Source organism: Diorhabda sublineata, chromosome 2 (genome assembly GCF_026230105.1).
Source record: "Diorhabda sublineata isolate icDioSubl1.1 chromosome 2, icDioSubl1.1, whole genome shotgun sequence".
Lineage (NCBI taxonomy): Eukaryota > Metazoa > Arthropoda > Insecta > Coleoptera > Chrysomelidae > Diorhabda > Diorhabda sublineata.
Genome location: NC_079475.1, coordinates 38,002,500 through 38,021,055, shown reverse-complemented (window position 1 = coordinate 38,021,055; position 18,556 = coordinate 38,002,500). Strand labels below are relative to the sequence as shown.

At 32.9% G+C, this 18,556-nt stretch overlaps 1 protein-coding gene across 1 annotated transcript in view; it reads left to right on the top strand.

Moving 5' to 3' along the window:
• Window positions 1-18,556, top strand: part of LOC130452744 (uncharacterized) — a 111,132-nt gene that overhangs the window by 33,847 nt on the left and 58,729 nt on the right. Inside the window, exon 3 of the mRNA XM_056792161.1 lies at window positions 18,255-18,386. Coding sequence (XP_056648139.1) covers window positions 18,255-18,386 — 132 coding nt within the window. The remainder of the gene's footprint in view (window positions 1-18,254; window positions 18,387-18,556) is intronic.

The following is an 18,556-nucleotide window of genomic DNA, read 5'->3' as shown; positions in this document are numbered from 1 at the left end:
TGAACTGATACTAGTTCACGCAATTGAAGAGGAGCTTTAGTACAACCGGAAGTTTACTTGTTATGGAATTTCCGCATTGTAGTTCAAGTTTTCGAAAACTTGGGTAACCGAAATTCTTACTGAACAACAACACGGCGGTTGGATGGATTCACGGATGGGCAGTGCACTTCAGTTTTTTACACTCTACATTGATTCTCTGTCTCGGATAGTCGCGGGGAATGAAATTAGGGTATCTTACGACACCCCAGAAACTAAATTAATGGAATGGAGGTATACAACGAAAGTTAAGTCTAAGTAAATCTTGACAGTTCGAAAACTCATGTGTCCCGTTTTTTGGTTAGGTTAAACTTGATCAATCAATGCAAATGTTTACTGCGAGACCAATAAGAAACTGTGCCTAGCAATACAGAACCAGCGAGAAGAATTACTGTCAAAAGATGTTTTTTTCACGACACTGCGAACACGTCAATAAAAATCGTAAAGGAATTTGGATGGAACGTGCTTCATCATCCTCTGTACAAACCGGTTTTAAATCCTTGGTGATGAATGCTGGAGTTCACGTTGCGAACCCTACAGGAGCTTGGCGTTTAATAATCCTTCGTACAGCCTGGACTTTGCTCCTAACAACTTTAAATCTTTCCTTTCCTTCAAAGATGATAATGAGCCGGAGGAAGATATTCGGAAACAAAGGCGACAACCTCCTATGAATAAGGCATATAAAAAATTGTGCCATGCTATGACAAGAGTTTAAAAAATTAGTTCAACAGTTGTATAATTCATCTGTATCCGTACAAGTTTTTTAATATAACCGAACGGAACTTATTTTGCGGATATATCTCGTATTATTCATCGAAGATTTTCCCATTTTTCTTACATCGCGTCATTAACGTGATAAGGCAAGTAATAAAGTGCACAATTTAAAAGGGCCGCAGGTGGTGTGAAGGTCATTACTGGGTTAGGTCAGGAGTTTACCAGGATAGACGAATGCTTCGAGCTTCGGTTCCATTGGCAATGCAAGTATTGATCCTCAGCAGCTGTATGTGGACAATCCAATTTCTGACGGCCTTGTACGATATACGGGGCCAGCTTACGATAGCGCATTTAAAAGAAAGATAGGGTTTCATAAATTGCCTTTAAATTTCGATCTATTGAAGTTTGAGGATAAATAAATAGCGATAGAAAATTTCCAGATGATTTGAAACTTTCAAGCGTCCATTTTTTACATACCAAATCTCTTATTTTGAATGTCCATTAGTGTCAAAAGTTCTTGGTTGGCAATTCTTTCGTGCAACACTGATTATCATAAAATTCGACGAGAAACTAATGTTAGATTTTAGCTTGGTGGTTAATAACACACTTTGTCGGGGGCGGAAATTAATAAACGCAAATTAACCTTAGAAAATGGTAAGGTTATTTTAGGCAAAAAATGTATGCATATCTTTGTATAAAAAATTAGGTATTCACGATTAAACCTGTTTAGTTTGATCTAAAATACAAGCTTTTGAACCTTTTTTTTAATATTAATTGAATTAATTTAGCAAAGAGTTTGGATATTCTAAAGTTAAAGAAAAATTTCAATTCGCAGAGGAAAATTTCAAGGTTAATTTTTGAAGAAAAGTTCATATAAAACAAAAAATGTACTACCAAAAGATTGGTACACTTACTTTTCGACATAACCACCGAAGAGATTGAGATATTTGTCATATCTGTGGTCATCCTTTCCAATACCCTCTTCAAAGAAAGTTGAAGAGGGTATTAGAATGAACAGACCTTGAAACTTCTAAAAATTCCGCAGACAAAGCAGTAATGATGAATCTGCGGTTTTCTTTAACCATTCTGTCAATTCGTTGCACCAGGTCATCTAAAACGACAGATTTGCTTCCGTCATGACGCACATCATTACGGCCATCTTTAAACTTTCGAAACCATTCACGCACAACACCATCACTCATGAAGTTTTCCCCACAACACATTCTCCGATGAATCTCTGCATCACTATAGCCTGTAGAATACGAATCACACTACGCACTTAACACTCAGCATCAATAATGGCTGTAGCACAACGCCGACTGACGTCTGAAGAGACTAAGACGAAACGCATAACTTTGTATCACCTCATCCACTATATTAACCTGATATGTCTCCCTTCGATCACTTTCTGTTCCCCAAAAAAAAATTGATCGGTGGTAAGCGATTTTTGTCAAATGATCAAATTGGAAACTCGCCGAACTAAGTGTGTGTAGAGTTAAAAGGAATTTTTCTAGCAAGCCTCGTATTAGAATTGATAGATAAATTGTTAACAATATACAAATATAAACTATTGTTACAATTTCAGTCGATTTTCTGACTTGTAAGTCATATTAAAATCCCCGTCGCTCGGTCTAACTGGAAATCGTGAAATTCGACGTGTCTGGCTTGATGTTTTAATTCCAAATTGCAAAATATTCTTATTTAGTTCGTATAATTACTCGAAATACACTTTCCATATGTTACAAAATACCTTTTGAATTAGTTAACACACAGATTGAAATGTAGCAAATAAATAAACAGCTGTTCTTTGAAGATATTAATTAAATTCGGTTTGGAAATCTAGAACAAAAATAATAAATGGTATATACATTTTTTTGTTTAATGCCAAAAACATATTTTTTTGACCTCCCTATACAGGGAGTTAAAACTATTTGTATATATTCGGGTTTTTTAACTAAAGTATTTTCAAAGATGGCCGACTTCCGGTTCTACCGAATTGGAAGTGGGGGGAGCATTCGAATGTAGAATCATTTTTATAATAAAACCCTTTTTGGTGACCAGTCTCGTTATTTAATAGCCAGTACTAGTGGACCCGACAGAAATTTTTATATATAAGCTTCAACTAACTCGATGGAAATTTTTATTGAAAAGTTATCACAATATCTAACGTCATTACATAATGTGGTTATCACAATTCGACCAACCGACAGCGTGTGAGTATTATATACTATGAGGGAAGTTAAATGTAGGGGCTGTGTGAATAAAATATCAAACTTGTTTTAATTAAAGTTGAAATTCAAAATATTTTATAATACATGTATCCATTATATAGTCCAAAAACTTAATTAACCGTAATACACAATATTTTTGGCTAATCTTTGAGGGGCATAAACAAATAAATTTGATGATTTCTCAAATCTAGAACACGTATTATATAATTGAATTTTTGATATGATTTGATTTCATTGTTTGAACTTAGTCATAGCAAATGTCAAGTGTATTGGAAATTGTAAATTTTTCCATGGTATAAGAGAATCTGAAAGAATCATTTGGATCAGTGGTAGAAGTAGAACTTCATCTTGGAATTTTCCACTTAAAATAGTGACTTCAAGAATTTTATTCATTATTTTTTTTTGTGACTAATCGCGTGCCTTTACACAATTTTGGAGCATTAAAATTTCGAAGCAAAATTATAGGTGAGCTAATCTTGAATCGCAAATTATGTGGTGGCATTCCCGGTAAATCCAATGGATTAAAGAACGGGATAATTGACTACTAAGCTACAGGACTGAAATGATTTATTGTATCGAATATAAATAATGTTTAATTTTATTCGATACCTATTTTTTTATTTAATATATTTGATAAAAAAAGTTTTATGTGTTATAAAATCAAATAGCTACACAAATAGATTTATAGGTTAGGATAGTTGTTGATCAAAGCACTTGTAAATTTAATAGAATATCGTGTAAAATACTCACACTAAATTTGCAGAATTTGCCCACTTCAAAACTCTTCAAACACTAATTACACCTCTCTCTAATAATTTAATTAACACACAATTTATTTCTAATAATAACCTAAAGTAACAAAATATTTTTCTGAATGTAATCGCAGCACCAGCTGTCGGGACAAACTGGAATTATAATAAGATATTTTTGAATATTCGGTAATGCGATCTTAGCGCAATCTACCGGATCCAATTGTAAAATAAATACAATAAAATATGAAGTAACAAAATATTTTCCTGAATTTAATCGCAGCACCAACTGTCGGGACAAACTGGAATTATAATAAAATGTATTTGTTGTTGTCTTGCTGTTTAAGTCGATTGTTTATATTGAACGATAGAAACTAATATGCAAATTGTCGTGGGATCCTTAAATTGTCTAATTTAAAACTAGCTTAATGTCTGAGTCATAAATTACAATTATGTTTATGCGATTCTCCTAGAAAGGGCACCTTGAATTAAATAAAACTTAACGAAATTGGAAAATTCAACAAGACAAGGATCAAAACAATGAATGAGTCTGTCTTAATAGTTATTACTTTTCCTTACTGTTGCCAATTCAGAAGTTTTCAACGCAATTTTGTCCCAATGGTGAGAACGTCACACAGATGGCGCTGCCATTGTTAAATCCATACTTTCTAAAGACTATGTGAAAAAATTCATGACATTTTGATTAGTGTTAATTTGTGTTAATGTTAATAATATGTTAATTTATCATTTAAAACAAATAATACCCGAAATTAAAATCAAACTGCCACTTCCCAAAAAAAGAACAGAACAAGTAATCAGAACATGCCCAACCAGACTCACAGTGAATCATCTACTAATCGAATGTCCTCAAAATGAAGAACACAGAAGACGCTACAAGCTAGGATAAAATTTGAAATCAATTTTCTCTTCATCCGAAAACGAAGTGCTATCTCAAAGATACTAATTTGATATCTAATATCTCATTATTATAAATTATACTACTATGTTGTGAATATCTCCCTTGCTAATAACTCTTAGTAGTTGATGCGGGGTTATATTTATAAAATTTAGAATTACAAAATCATTTTAACGTAGAGAAATGAATTTTTGAAATTTGCGGAAGCCGTAATTTGTAAAATTTCATATAACATAATAATGCACACTTGCAATTTTTTAGGTTAGGTTAGGTTAGATTAGTCAAATAAAATAACAGAATATAAATTTGTGGAACAGACACAAAATCTAATATTTTTTTTATTGTAAAAAAAGAAGGTAAAATATTTTTTACTGAAATACTCTGTAATATTTAATTTTTGTTTTTCATTCCATAATTAAAATCCTCAGCTGCATAGTCAAGATAACCACGAATACGAGTGGGCACATCCGAGCAAATCTCGAGTTGCGCACGCCCGAGTAAAATACTGAATTAGCGCTGACACGCCACCTGTCGTACAATAGGCTAGTCGACAGAAATTGGAAATAATTAAAAACTACAGCTTAGCATCTATTTCACCCCAAAAATATATTATTTTAAGAAAAATAGGTTTTTTACGTTAGTATTTTGAGTTTTTAGAAATGAATTTGAAATTCATCGCGGAAAAGGCCAAGACTGTCATGGCGTCTTGAATGACGCGAAACAGCTGTGTTTGTTTATGACAGTCAATTTTGCTTTTTAATAAATAAGGAATTCCTCGTATTATAAATACTGTATAGTTACCCAATGTGAAAGTACAACGTTAAAAACGCCAGACAAATTATTCATATATGTTCCAAACAATAAAGAAATACGAAGAAAGTGGTTAAAAATGGCAAGGAGACAAGATACTCTTACTTTATCAACTAATTTCACAAATTATTTCTGTGAAGATCATTTTGATGTAAGTATCAAACAAAACTTGATGTATTTATTTATAAATGTACTAAATCTATCATAATATACCACACATAACATATAAAATGTTATGACCTAATTAAGTTAAAGGTATTGAAACTTTGTATTAGCTAACCTCAAAATCAGTTCAGAATTTTAATTCCACAGTGGGTTAATTCGACTCTATGACTGGTAACTGCTAATTAAATAAGACTTTGTTTGATTTGCACATAATACTTACATATAAGTTTTAACATTGCGAAGTTACGATGAACAAAAGTATGTAGGTGTTTAATGCAAAAAAATTGTCAAGCATAACGGCGTCAATTTTTGGCAAATTTCAGCAGTTTGCTTTGTTAAATCCTGATTCCATTGCAAATTATACCTGTCTTTCAAGATTAAACTAAAAACGAACTTTATTAATTCAACAATAATTGCTGAAAACTATTTTTAATCTTTTATTATTTTTGTAGAAAAGTTGTTTTTCTATTTACTAATTATTATAGTTAATCATTAGAAACTCAAAACCATCCGATTTATTCTGAGTGTAAACAAGCCTATATTGAATAGTTAATACAAAATTTGAATATTTTTCTTCAATTTATCATTTCTTAGACCCTTTATAAATGTTTTTGTTACTTAATATTCTGGATTTAAGGTCTCTGTTGATTTAGAAGCAGTTTTTAAAATATATATTTGCTAAATAGACTTGATTAGGTTTCTTTTGATTGAAAAATTAGTTTTCAAAACAGGTATTTCGATAAATATTATATACATCACTTTTTTTTAAGTTTCTTGACGTTCTTTATCCTTCTGCGGTATTGGAAAATTTTTGAAAACCTTTCTGGTACTTCACTGAAACGGTCAGATAAAAATTGATTCGTATTTTTAACATCCAAGGACGAAGTTCCCTGTCAGTTTTCCTCCCCTATTTTAATGGTGTAATTGTTGCAGGAACAACCTTTCAGAAACATTTCCACCCTTAGTCAGTTCTAAAAGCGGAAAAAAGGCAGAAATTAACTGGAAATTGTACACCTCCTGACATTTTACGCTCATTTTCACGGAAAATTTTCCCATGAAATATGATAATTCAACTGTTTTAAGAATATTTTAGACAAATTATTATTATATTGTTTTTAAGTAACTAGATTATGTTAGTCTCATTTAATTATACGAGGACGGTACCAGAAATACCTGTTCCAACAAAAAATTACTGCCAATTTTATTCCAGTCTAGGTACTTCTCGGACCATCCGTTTCTCGAAGACGTTGTCGTTGATGTTTTCCTATGGATTGGAAGCATACTGCCCAATTTACAACACCCTACCCAGATGCAGTTAATCCCCGAAGCTGCCAAGTTGCAAACAACTACTATATTTTTTTTGTCGATCAGATTTAATTTAAACTTTGCACAATCGTCAAAAATTGACCACGATATAATAATTATCTAATAATCCCGATTGGATTCGACCGGATTCATGAATTTCTTGTGTGCGTACGCCCTTTACTGTATGGAGCCAAGAACTCATTGACCGCCCTACGTATATTTGTTTTTCATTATTAAGTCCTGTGAACAATAAAAAAAATGGAGATAATAATATGACTTCCATTAAATACAAAATATTTTACTAAACTTACAAGATGATTTCTACTTTACCGAATAGCAATAATACGAGGGGTTTCCTAAAATTTTTCATCAATCTGACGAACTTATCAATAGTTGAGAAATATATTTATGCCAATATTATTTGCGACCCTATAATTTTGGACAGAGGTGTTCAAACGAGGCCGTATCCCTACTATTTATTCAGATTCTTTCTTTTATTTGTTATTATCTAGTTATAACTCTTGCGCTAGCCCTGGTATATAAATGAAATATTTCTGTAGTCTCGTATGAAGTAAAAGGTTATTTCAATCATAGCGATGAATAGAAACATTTTATTTTTTAATTAAATTTCGTTATTTTCCTCCCACAAGTCATCAATAAAATGACCTCGTTTCCTTGGCCATTAGTTCGTGTAATGTGGCTACTATTTAATTCTTAAGTGGGTAGTAGTTTGGGGGAAGAGTTCTTTCAATTTTGTATATCAGCCCTAGATGCCGCACTCTGTCAAAAGCCTGTCCGTTATCAAGGAAAACAGCAGAGCCGTATTCTTTGTTTTCCGGGGCTTTATTTATGCGTGAGTCGGTGGACTTGTTGCCTTAGGGGATCTAATCCTGTGGAGGTACCAATCAATATGATTTTGGAGAAACGGAAATATCTTAATGAGGCTTATATCCAGTGATGTGAACTCTAATATCTCATACTAGGTCTGTTAGCCAATTTTTTTAGTCTCTTCGCTTTTGTTGGTCTTCAGTAACGGAATCGGATGGGTTTCTGAAGTTTTGTGTAGTTTGATGATCCTTTCTTGGATAACATCTTGTACAGTGTGCATTCCCACGCGAATCGTGTAATACATACCATGGAAAATATACCAGAAGCCGATGTATACGTTCAAATAAGCTTGACGATAGACTTGTCTTTTATATAAAGTTGTTTTGGTATTTTTGTGATGTGATCTTTCCAGTTTTTTGTCCAGATGGATTCCTAAGTATTTAACACTATCTGCTTGTGGTATTTCTGTATTATTCAACTTATCTGGAGGACATTTACCCTTACGTAGGGTGTTTTCTCTTGGTTGACACACTTTTGAAAAAAGAAAATATGAAATTTGACCATGTAAACTGCTGTCGAACATTAAAGAGATGGCGTTACGTACATAAATCAAAGCATAAGTCAAAGGTGAGAATGGTTTGAAGAATTTCGCGCGATAGGTGGGTAGTTTATCGGTTTATTAATAGATCATAAATTTGACTTTCATGAGACAAAATCGTTTACGTAAGTAAACTATCACACCTACTTGGAGTAATTTATTCGGAATCGCTAGAGAGAGCGCCAGTCGTTGGTAAAAACCTGACTTATTCTAAAAATAACTGTTATGTATCGGGTTTTTAATAAATACGTAGGGAAAAATTATATTTATCTACCCAATAACATAAAATGAATATGTCTTTTAAAAAATAACCATAGCGAGTTTCCACGATGTCTCTTCATCGGTCAAAAGACTGTAACTTCCGTTCTTTTCCCGAAAAATCAAACGAATAGGAATATTGCAAGCTCGAATTCCCTTCCCTGGCTTCAATAACACTTTCCAATCACATTTTAGTGGGTCTAATAAGTTTCTTTGATCGATCTGCAGTATATATGGTTGGGTATTGTACTGCATTAACTTGAAGCTTTTACCAATGAAACTGGTCTAAGGAACGACGCGATCCCCTAAAATTTTTGCCGTTAATCCCTCCGCTCCATCGCCAGTTTCAATAAAACCAACTCGGTTTTAGCTTCCATTGAAATGTCCGCTCAATCCATCCAGAAATCTCCTCCAAAAATCACAATTTATTTCATGCAACACTGCGTGAATCTTTCTCCAAGTTTTCTCTTCTAACACTACCAGACTTTGCTTTCGTCTAAGAAGAGAGCGGAGCCCAATTTCCCGTAGACGGGCTACTCGGTCAGCTGGGGTTAATAAGGAGCTAGTAGCTTGCCTCTTTGACTCATGGTTAGCCGCTTAAAGTCTTCTTATGACTGTCCAGCCACTCACATCCATTCCTCACGTTTCTATGAACTCTTCCTGGACTTGAACACCAGTGATGGCCTAATTTCTCGGCGATGATCTAACAAGTAAACGGTTATCACTCTCGGATGTGCACTTTTTGCTTCTGGAGCCGCGTCTTATTTGAATGTTTCCAATCTCTTGGTAACGACGGTAAACTCTGGAAACACCAACCTGACTCATCTTCAGCGCATTGGGCACTTCTTGGTGACTTCTGCCTTGTAGCAATAATTTGACCGCTTGAGCAGCTTTATCACTATTTTGTCCACTGTCAAGTATAATTCGTGTTTGTTGTTGTCAGTTTTTCTGCCAGTGACTTGTGATTGCAGGATTGTCGCGTCGCTTGAGTCTATTTTGATCAAGAACTACCGTTTCGTGTAATTCAATTATTGGTAAAATCCGAAGTACTAATTTTCGACATCGAAATATTTCCAATTCTTACATACCTTGATTCAACCCTAAACTAAAAAAAATATAACACATTTTCTATGATTCACTACTCTCAATATATATATTTAACAATTATGGGAAACACTGTATATTATTTTCTGTCTAGTAAATCACTACATTTTGCACTTGTCGTGAAGGTCATCGATGGGTTCGAGGCAATTTCATACAATTGGAATCCTCCCCAGGGGTATTACCACGAGGTATTATTGGCACACACACCCCCCTCAAATAGAACATCATTTTCGACAGGCAGCTGCTTAGTTTCTGATACGTCCACCCTCGTTCTATGTCTACCAATTATACTTACAATAAACCGTTATCTTTGTTATGCAGATATTCAGTGTTGCCAAATATTTGAAAAATTGTTTCAAATATATCTTAAAAAAGATTAGAAACACTTAAATATCGAAATGAAGAAATCCCTAGACTACATTAACGTTTTTTTTTTAGTGAGGTTATGGTTTACATGAAAACAGACATTTTAACGGTGTGTCAGAAATTTATCTGCGTGTTAACTTTATAATTATCCTAATTTGTAGTATTAGGAGCTTTTTAAATATCATTTAGTGGTTATTTTGTAACTTATTTTTTTTAAACATGCCTTGTAGGTGATTGGGAAAATCGTTTAACCGCCAAGGAATTTCGGAATTTTTTATATAAAAATTTCTCGTCAATAATGCCTTTAAATGATCATTAGTATATCAAAAAACCCGAATCAACATGAAAACACTTTAAATAAACAGAAACATATCCATAATATTAGTTAACACTTTGGAACTACTTTTCCATAAACGCCATATTTAATCACGTGGTTTGGACAGCTTAATTAGGTGCTGAAAATATTTAAACAATATTTTTAACGAAAAATCTAAGTTGATGAAAGATTTATGTTATCAATTGTTCTGGAAATACTATTACATGTTTAAATTAAAGTCTGACAACAGCGCAAACATTGTTAATCGGGGTGGAAGACATACAATTTGATTAATCAAGTCACTATTATGCTTTGTCACGTGTGTACTAAATGTATTTTATAATGGTTGCACGTGAAATGTGTAAATCGAAATGTAAATATGCTTTTTACGAGAAGAAATCGAGAAGTTCAAAATGGTTTACAGCGATTTATGGACAGAGGCGTATCTAGCACAGAAATTTAACTAAATCATTTCATTAAAATAACATTTTCTTTGGCAACAGACTTTTTTATGATATATTTCATAGAAATAGGTTATGTTCATTTTCAAAAATCATTCTGTTCTTTTCGACTTGTCAAAAATCAAAAAGTTATATCACTAATACGTTACAAAGTCACTTGACGCATCTCTACTTCACATGTCATGTGAAATAACAATTTTCGAGACTAGTAGTTTATGGCCTACATAATTTCAATCACGAGCTTTCAATCCGAACAACACAATCCAAATTTACTTTTCTTTAACATGCGACAAAAATCAATTAAACATCTGTTCTGAGGAACTAAAAACAAATTTTAACATAAAATTTTCATATCAAATATCAAATCATTAATATTGGCGTGAAGAGTTTGTTCATAGATCTAATCTTACCATAGAAATAAACGTATTAAAACGTAATCATATCAATCAAGCTAGTTTTCGATGGCATAATATGACAGCGTTTTGCATCGTTGCCACGTTATAATTGTTATCAATCAAATTTTTAAAGGGTTAATTGAATTTTTGTTTAAATTGTTATTTTTTCGTATAAATTTGGCATAAACCGAATAAGTTGCTGGTATATATATTGATTAAACATAAAACTTTTTAGTTAGTATTAGATCTTTTAAGTAGTTTTCATTCTGACAAATCGAATTGCTTTTTTTTAATATAATTTGGACATTGTCAAAAAACGGCCATGTACTACCAGTTGTTCTTCGCATCTTTGGACGTCAAAAAATTCAAACTCAATAATTTATATGACATAACCATCTCCAACAATAACTATACCCACAAATCATTTTAGATATTTATCATTTTTCATCATAATAACTTTTTATTACTTTTTTAACATAAAAAACACGATAACGGTGTTTTGTGATGCACATAACGATGAATTTTTTCCATGTTTACAAATTCACTGAAAACGTTCACTATTAATGGTAGCCAAACAAATACTAAACAACATGGCGTCTTCAAACTTGAAATATATGCTGTATAGATTGTATACTTTTTAATTCAGTGGTATTTTTCAAGCAACCACCGCCATCTCTAGGTTAGACCAAGTACTTTTGGTACCATTCTCGTATATGGTCCGCCTCGAATTCTACAGGGAATGAAATGGTCCTCGGTAGTCCCGTATAGCTTTTCTCCACTACCAAGAACAGTTTTTTCTATAATAATATTCGGTAAAGACCTTAATATTTATAATAAATAAATAAATTAGAATCATTATTTATTTCAAATCGTATGACGCGTTATTCTGGACTAAATGCAGCGAATTTTTCCAGTTAAACACGAGCTTTAGACCGTCGAGACTATAACGTGAGCAGTGCCGGATTAAGCTAGGGGCTTGGGGGGGCTATAGTCCCGGGCCCCCCATCATTTGGAAATCATTCTGTATTTTTTGATGTGTTGATACCAAAAATCTAACGTATTGATATTATTTTGTGAATTTTACCGGGTTTCCGAATTCCTTAAGGGGGCCCCGTCATTATTTTAGCCCCGGGCCTTATAAATCTTAATCCGGCCCTGAACGTGGGTCATCGTAGGTTATGGAAAGAGTGTGCAGAACATGTGCGTGTATCCTAACAGTCAAATTAGTTTATCAATGTATTTATTATAACTTTTTGAGAGCTTTACAGCATTGTACCACCGTCAAAGATGTGACGTTTCGACCCGTGAAATATAAAATGACTTTAAAGATCAAATTCTGTTGAAACAACGACGACTTGAGATTGTTAAAAATAATAACCCGCTACGCTACCAAGAAAGACGAAACTAGCATTTATTTGGTCTATTATGATTCCTCATTATTTTTTATTGTACCTACTTTGAAAGAAATAGACACGACGGAATAGTACTTTTTTGTGACAATCTGTATAGTCTACCAATATACCTGCATATTTGCAACTATAAATAGAATGTGACCGGTATTTTTAGTATTCTATTTTATAAATATGGAATGACGACCGTACAGGTTTGGTTCCCATAAAACACTGACGGTTTGTTACATATTCTTGGTTGAGTTTATTACACAAAATACGTTAACTCGACATATATATGGGGTATTATGTAGTCAGGTACGCACACACCTTAACAGTATGTTTTATATTTCCATACCATGGTCATAATTTGTATAAATTCCACGTTCTGTACTATTCTTCATTTTGTGACCAGAATATACTGGAATAAGTAGAGAAATTTACTGAGTACATTATACCGGATGTTCCGTACATAAATATTCGCTCTAATGCACGGTTGCCAACCGTCCCGGATTTCCCGAAACAGTAAAAACGTAACTGGATATTCGATGTATTGCTACTAAATCGAAATGGCGCTGTTTCCAGTAGCGGCCTATTGTAAAACAGTTTTTTCTGAAATTAGCGAGCGATATGGGGTTAGATTTTAGCATTGCACTGATTTTTTTTGTCTAATCTTAAACAAGATAATTGCTAGATAAATGTTGCGTGCACCGGATTTCTTTGATCGGAAGTTGGCAACCCTGCTTATACTAATGATATATACAGAGCCGATTCGATACAAGATTGACTTTTTAGAAGTTGGCAACACTTTCACTACGGCGATTAATTAGTTTCCGTCATGTTTCTGATATCATGTGTCAAAATAAAACTGGTAAATAGGTTAGTTTTAATAAGGAAAAGTTACGGAAATATTATCCTGAAAGTGCTTTGTCCCATGTAAGGATCTATAAGTGGTTCACTGTTTTTAATATTCATCACGATTATAAAGGACCATAAAGTCACAACAAACTATATTAAATGTAATAATGATGTCTTTCTTATCGATTGAGAAATCTTCATTTTGAAAAAACAATGCGAAATAACCGACTTGTTAATACCGGGTGGACAGCAACAACTTTAAGGAGAAAAAAATTTTAATTCATAAGTTTTAGTCTATCTTTTCAAATGAGAGGTTCAAACGTCTAGTAGGTTGATTCGCCCAAACGGAAATTAAAAATTTATGTAAAGTTATTACGTTGGCCTACCTGCAGTAATTTAAACTCTTATTATTGCTGCTAGATGGAGTTAACTTTACTAACAATGAGAAAAAATCATTCAATAAACCATCTAACAAACTTATTAATGGTTATCTAGGGTTTTTATCTTCTTAATACTCCGGTTAGGAGGAAAACACTTTTATTATAGAATTTAAACAATGGAAACACTTTATTTATGTACAATGTAAATAAAGAGAACTGAGGTTGATAGTAAAAATACTCGTTTATGTTGTTTATATGTTAAATGAGAGTCTTGATCACGCGTGAAGTTGAGTAATCTTTACCGTCTACGTCTTACTCCCGACTGACTCGCGATTGTTATTGTCGGCGTGGCTGTTGAAGCAGTGTTGCCACAATTTAAAAGCGGAATGTAAAAATTGAACTAGAAAATATACTAGATTGTACCAACTTCAAACAAATTTAATAAAATTATAGAAAGATGTATAAACAAAAGTTTAAATTAAATTTTTTTTCCAAAAATGTTATAGACTGTGTCATTATTATTTTAAGGATGAAAAATTTATATAAAGTTTACCGATAAAATTAGCAATGCAGTACAAAAATCTCACGATCTAAATATAAATCAACTTGGCTCTGTTTTCTAATTATTGTTACAATCTAGTACAATTTCTAGTTTATTTTATTAAACGAAAATATAAAATGACTTTATATTTGCGAACGCAGGGAAAATGTATTAGAAAAAAGGAAAAATGTACTAGCGTATAAAATACACTAAAATGTACTAAAATTGTACTAGCTCTGGCAACACTGCGTAGTAGTCTCCCATTGACAACTTTGACAGTTGATCGCGGCCATAATTTAAAATTATAACTTTGAAAAGTTTTTTTTCTTTTCAAATCGTTCGATCGCCTTAATCATCCAACCAAGAGAACTGAACACAAATGGATCAGTAAATAATCCAAAATTTTAATTCCTACGGCCAAAATACACTCGTAAGTGAAAACCTTCACGAGTGATTCTCGATTTCCAAATCAGGTTAAATTGAATATAATATCGTATTCTAAGTTTCATCTCTACGTCGATCATCTAGTTTATTTTATTAAACGAAAATATAAAATAACTTTATATTTGCGAACGCAGGGAAAATGTATTAGAAAAAAGGAAAAATGTACTAGCGTATAAAATACACTAAAATTGTACTAGCTCTGGCAACACTGTGTTGAAGAGAAGTCGTGTTTCGTGCGTGGCTGTAGGATGGAGTAGAGCAATAATCTCAATCCTACATTAATTAACAACTTAGGTGTTCAAAACGTTGCCCATTATTTTCTATAGTTAGTCGCTGACGGGTGCATAGGACAACAGTTTCAATTTCTGCTATCGAAATACTTCGTATTGCCTGTCGTATGTGTGCTTGATCTAAAAAATACCGAATATATATCGAGTAATCTACCGGGCAACCATCATGTCACGACGAATGACTGAAGGTAAGTCTTCTAAAAGCGCTGGCAATTCGTTTCTTCAAGAAATGGCTCAATTATTAGTGCTTGGGCCAAGTTCATTAGCCAGTTGCGAATTTGCTTCACAGCCACTGGCCTCTTTTGTTATAATTTTTATCTCCCAAAGCTGTATGCCTGATATATGGCCTGCGGCCGTTCTTAGTTGCCCACCCGGTACAAAATAAACTCGCCCGCCAAATTTGAAAGTTATTTAAAATAAACAATGGACAGTAGAACAAACATTTCTTGTATTGCTACGAAGCTGAAACATAAATAGAAACGAAGATACGAGATTTAAGTACATTCTGAGAAGGTTAATAGGCGGCACTCAATATCGGTTTTGCTAACATCAAAGAGAATTACCGACATTACATATTATATTTTATTGTATCCCAGCGGGTATAATACCACAGGATATAAAACGTAATTAAAGCATAGAAGAAGATAGTAACCTCAACTGCGGTTTCTATGTTAGTAATTTCATACGATTATTTCCTAGAGAAGATTAATTTCAGTTTTTCCTAATAGATGGCGAGGAAACTATGCTTTGATACATCAACCGTTGAATAATCGATGGAATTCTTTAAATAAATCGATATTTTATGTAGTGAAGGAATTAAACGTCAATCATAAAACATTCGTAAACGTCAAAGATAGTGCGAACTGTAATAACGCATACAATACGCCGAAGTTAATCAAATTTCTACTTTTTACGTGCTGAACGTCAAAAACATAACCTCGCCGATACCCTGAAAAATGACTTCACTGAGTGAAAGCCTGATAGAATTTGTTCGTGCCCATGAGTGTTTATATAACACACAGTCGGCTGGATAGAAGAAAACTAAAATTCGATAGAATATAGGGAATCGTTTTCCCATTTGAAAATTCCATAACTGCTGATTAATTCCTGATCTAATCGACAATCAGGTTGATCATATAAACCCCGATTCATTCATTTATGTCTGGATCTTATTTCGTTCATTTTAAAATATGTTTTAGTAAAAAGTACAAGTAGATATTTCTGTTAAAATTGAGGGGTCTCATCCACCATTTTCTCGCTTAAAAATCCCCTCAAATAACTTAGGGATGAGTTAGCTATGAGTCTATTTTAAAGTATGAGAGAGTATTAAAATAATGAAGCATTTAATAGACATGTCATCCGGGGTTTCATAGTCCTCCAGATTTTCAAATATATTCTAGTCGATTTTTGACCTTGTATTCTCTGTAAACAGGGTTGGATCACTTCCTTGTCTCACCCCCTTTTAGATTTTGATTTGCTGTAATGATTGTCCTTTGTTCTGTATCTTGTCTGTGCAATTATTATAAATAAGTTGCATTATTTTGATAGTGCTTTTATTATTTTCCACATTATTTCTCTGTTTATCGAGCAAATTTAACCATATCCAGTTGTATTCCCTCTTATTCTTTCCAGATTAACTGGAGCCTTGATATCACTTGTTCATTAACGTGATGGGACACTAGTTTTCACAATTAGATAAATTCCCTTTTTTTGGTAGTTTGATCATTGTTTCTGCGCTCGAATCTTTTGGGACCTCCCATAATTCCAGATTTTATTGAGGAGTGGATGAACTATTCCTGTTTACCACACTTACGGGGTAAGCCAGCGTAGTCAGCAATAAAAAAATACTTCAAAAACTTCAAAGAGATCAGATGATTTGATTGGCTACTTAATAACCAATTTGCCATGGAAGACTTCAGATTAAAACTCCATTCGTTTTATTGTAATATGAATTCTTAATGTGAATAAGCGTTAAAAATGATCCTCAACCCCAATTTCATGCGAAAGTAGCCATATATTTCATAAAGACAAATATTTAAGTAGCATTTGGGGCTTCAGCAGCAGTTTAAAGTCGTTCAATGGCACATTGAACCCTGTCGGAGTAGAACCTTTCATATATGTATTGTAAATAATTTTGTTATCATTAAATCTTATAAGAATTTATTTGTTCGCAATCCAAACGCCGACTTACACTTTTTACATCACATAAATTCATGAAATTATTATTTTATATTTCCAATTTTCACGTTACCTTGTTTGCATAGCCACTTCCAAATAAATGTCAACAAAAAACATTCGGAAACCTTACGAAATGCAGAGGTTAATTTGTTGTGATCTTTTGGTTAACTTATTAAATTAACTTGAGCAGTTTAACGAAGTTAAATCTGAAGAAAACTCCGTTATTCAATCAATGAATTAGTGTTTCATTCACTTCAATTGTTAATAACCTAAATATTTCTCCAATTATTTTCGGCTTGTGTGACTAAGAAAAAAACGATGTAGAACAACAAAGTGATTATCCAAATTAATCAAAGTATTTATATCAAAAATTAAATATATTTTAATGTGTCTAAAAAACTAATGTTATTAACATATAATTATGTGACTTGTCAATCAGCTGTTGGAGAAACCTATAACGTTTGCTAGATGGCGCTATAAATCAATTTAAAGTTGCTTCAAAAAAGTTTTTCACACTCTGTAATTACTATTCCATCGCCATTCAATGATACGAAACAGGAAGAATAATTCTTCTTAATTGATTTACACTGTGAACATGATGCAGGTGTTTGTCCAAAGGCATAAATCATTATTAACAGCACGCGATTTTGTTGTTAAACAACGATGGTCAGGTTCATTGATTTACGCTGCTATATTTATAACTATAACAAATTAAATATGAGATATTTCACTCCCACGTTCATCAGAAGAAGTTATAGGTAAATGTTAAACGTCTTCTTTGACCTATATTGTCTTATGGTGGGTCCACACGATACAGACTTCCATAAAATTCTATAGAACTTTGTCTCTGCAAACTAGACATAGAGACAACGTTTTATTATAATCAGTTTTTTTCAATTTTGCAATTACTGTTTTTTTTTCAGGGTGTCTTTTGGCAGTTCCAAAGGATCAATGGTAGAAACGCTTATTTTCGAAACGCCGGTTCAAGAAGAGCCGGAACCTAGTCCGATACCTGAAAATAGCAGCCCTTTCCCTGCCGACCTTGATCAAACTGAGTAAGTGAAAAACTACTACAAAAAACTTTTTTTTTTTAATTCTTTTCAATGAATTTTATAATTTTCTAAATATTTAAAGGATTTTTCTTTCATAAAAACCCACATGACATACCTATAAATTGATTTTTTTATTTATATTGACGTATCAATAATTACCATAATTATTCGTG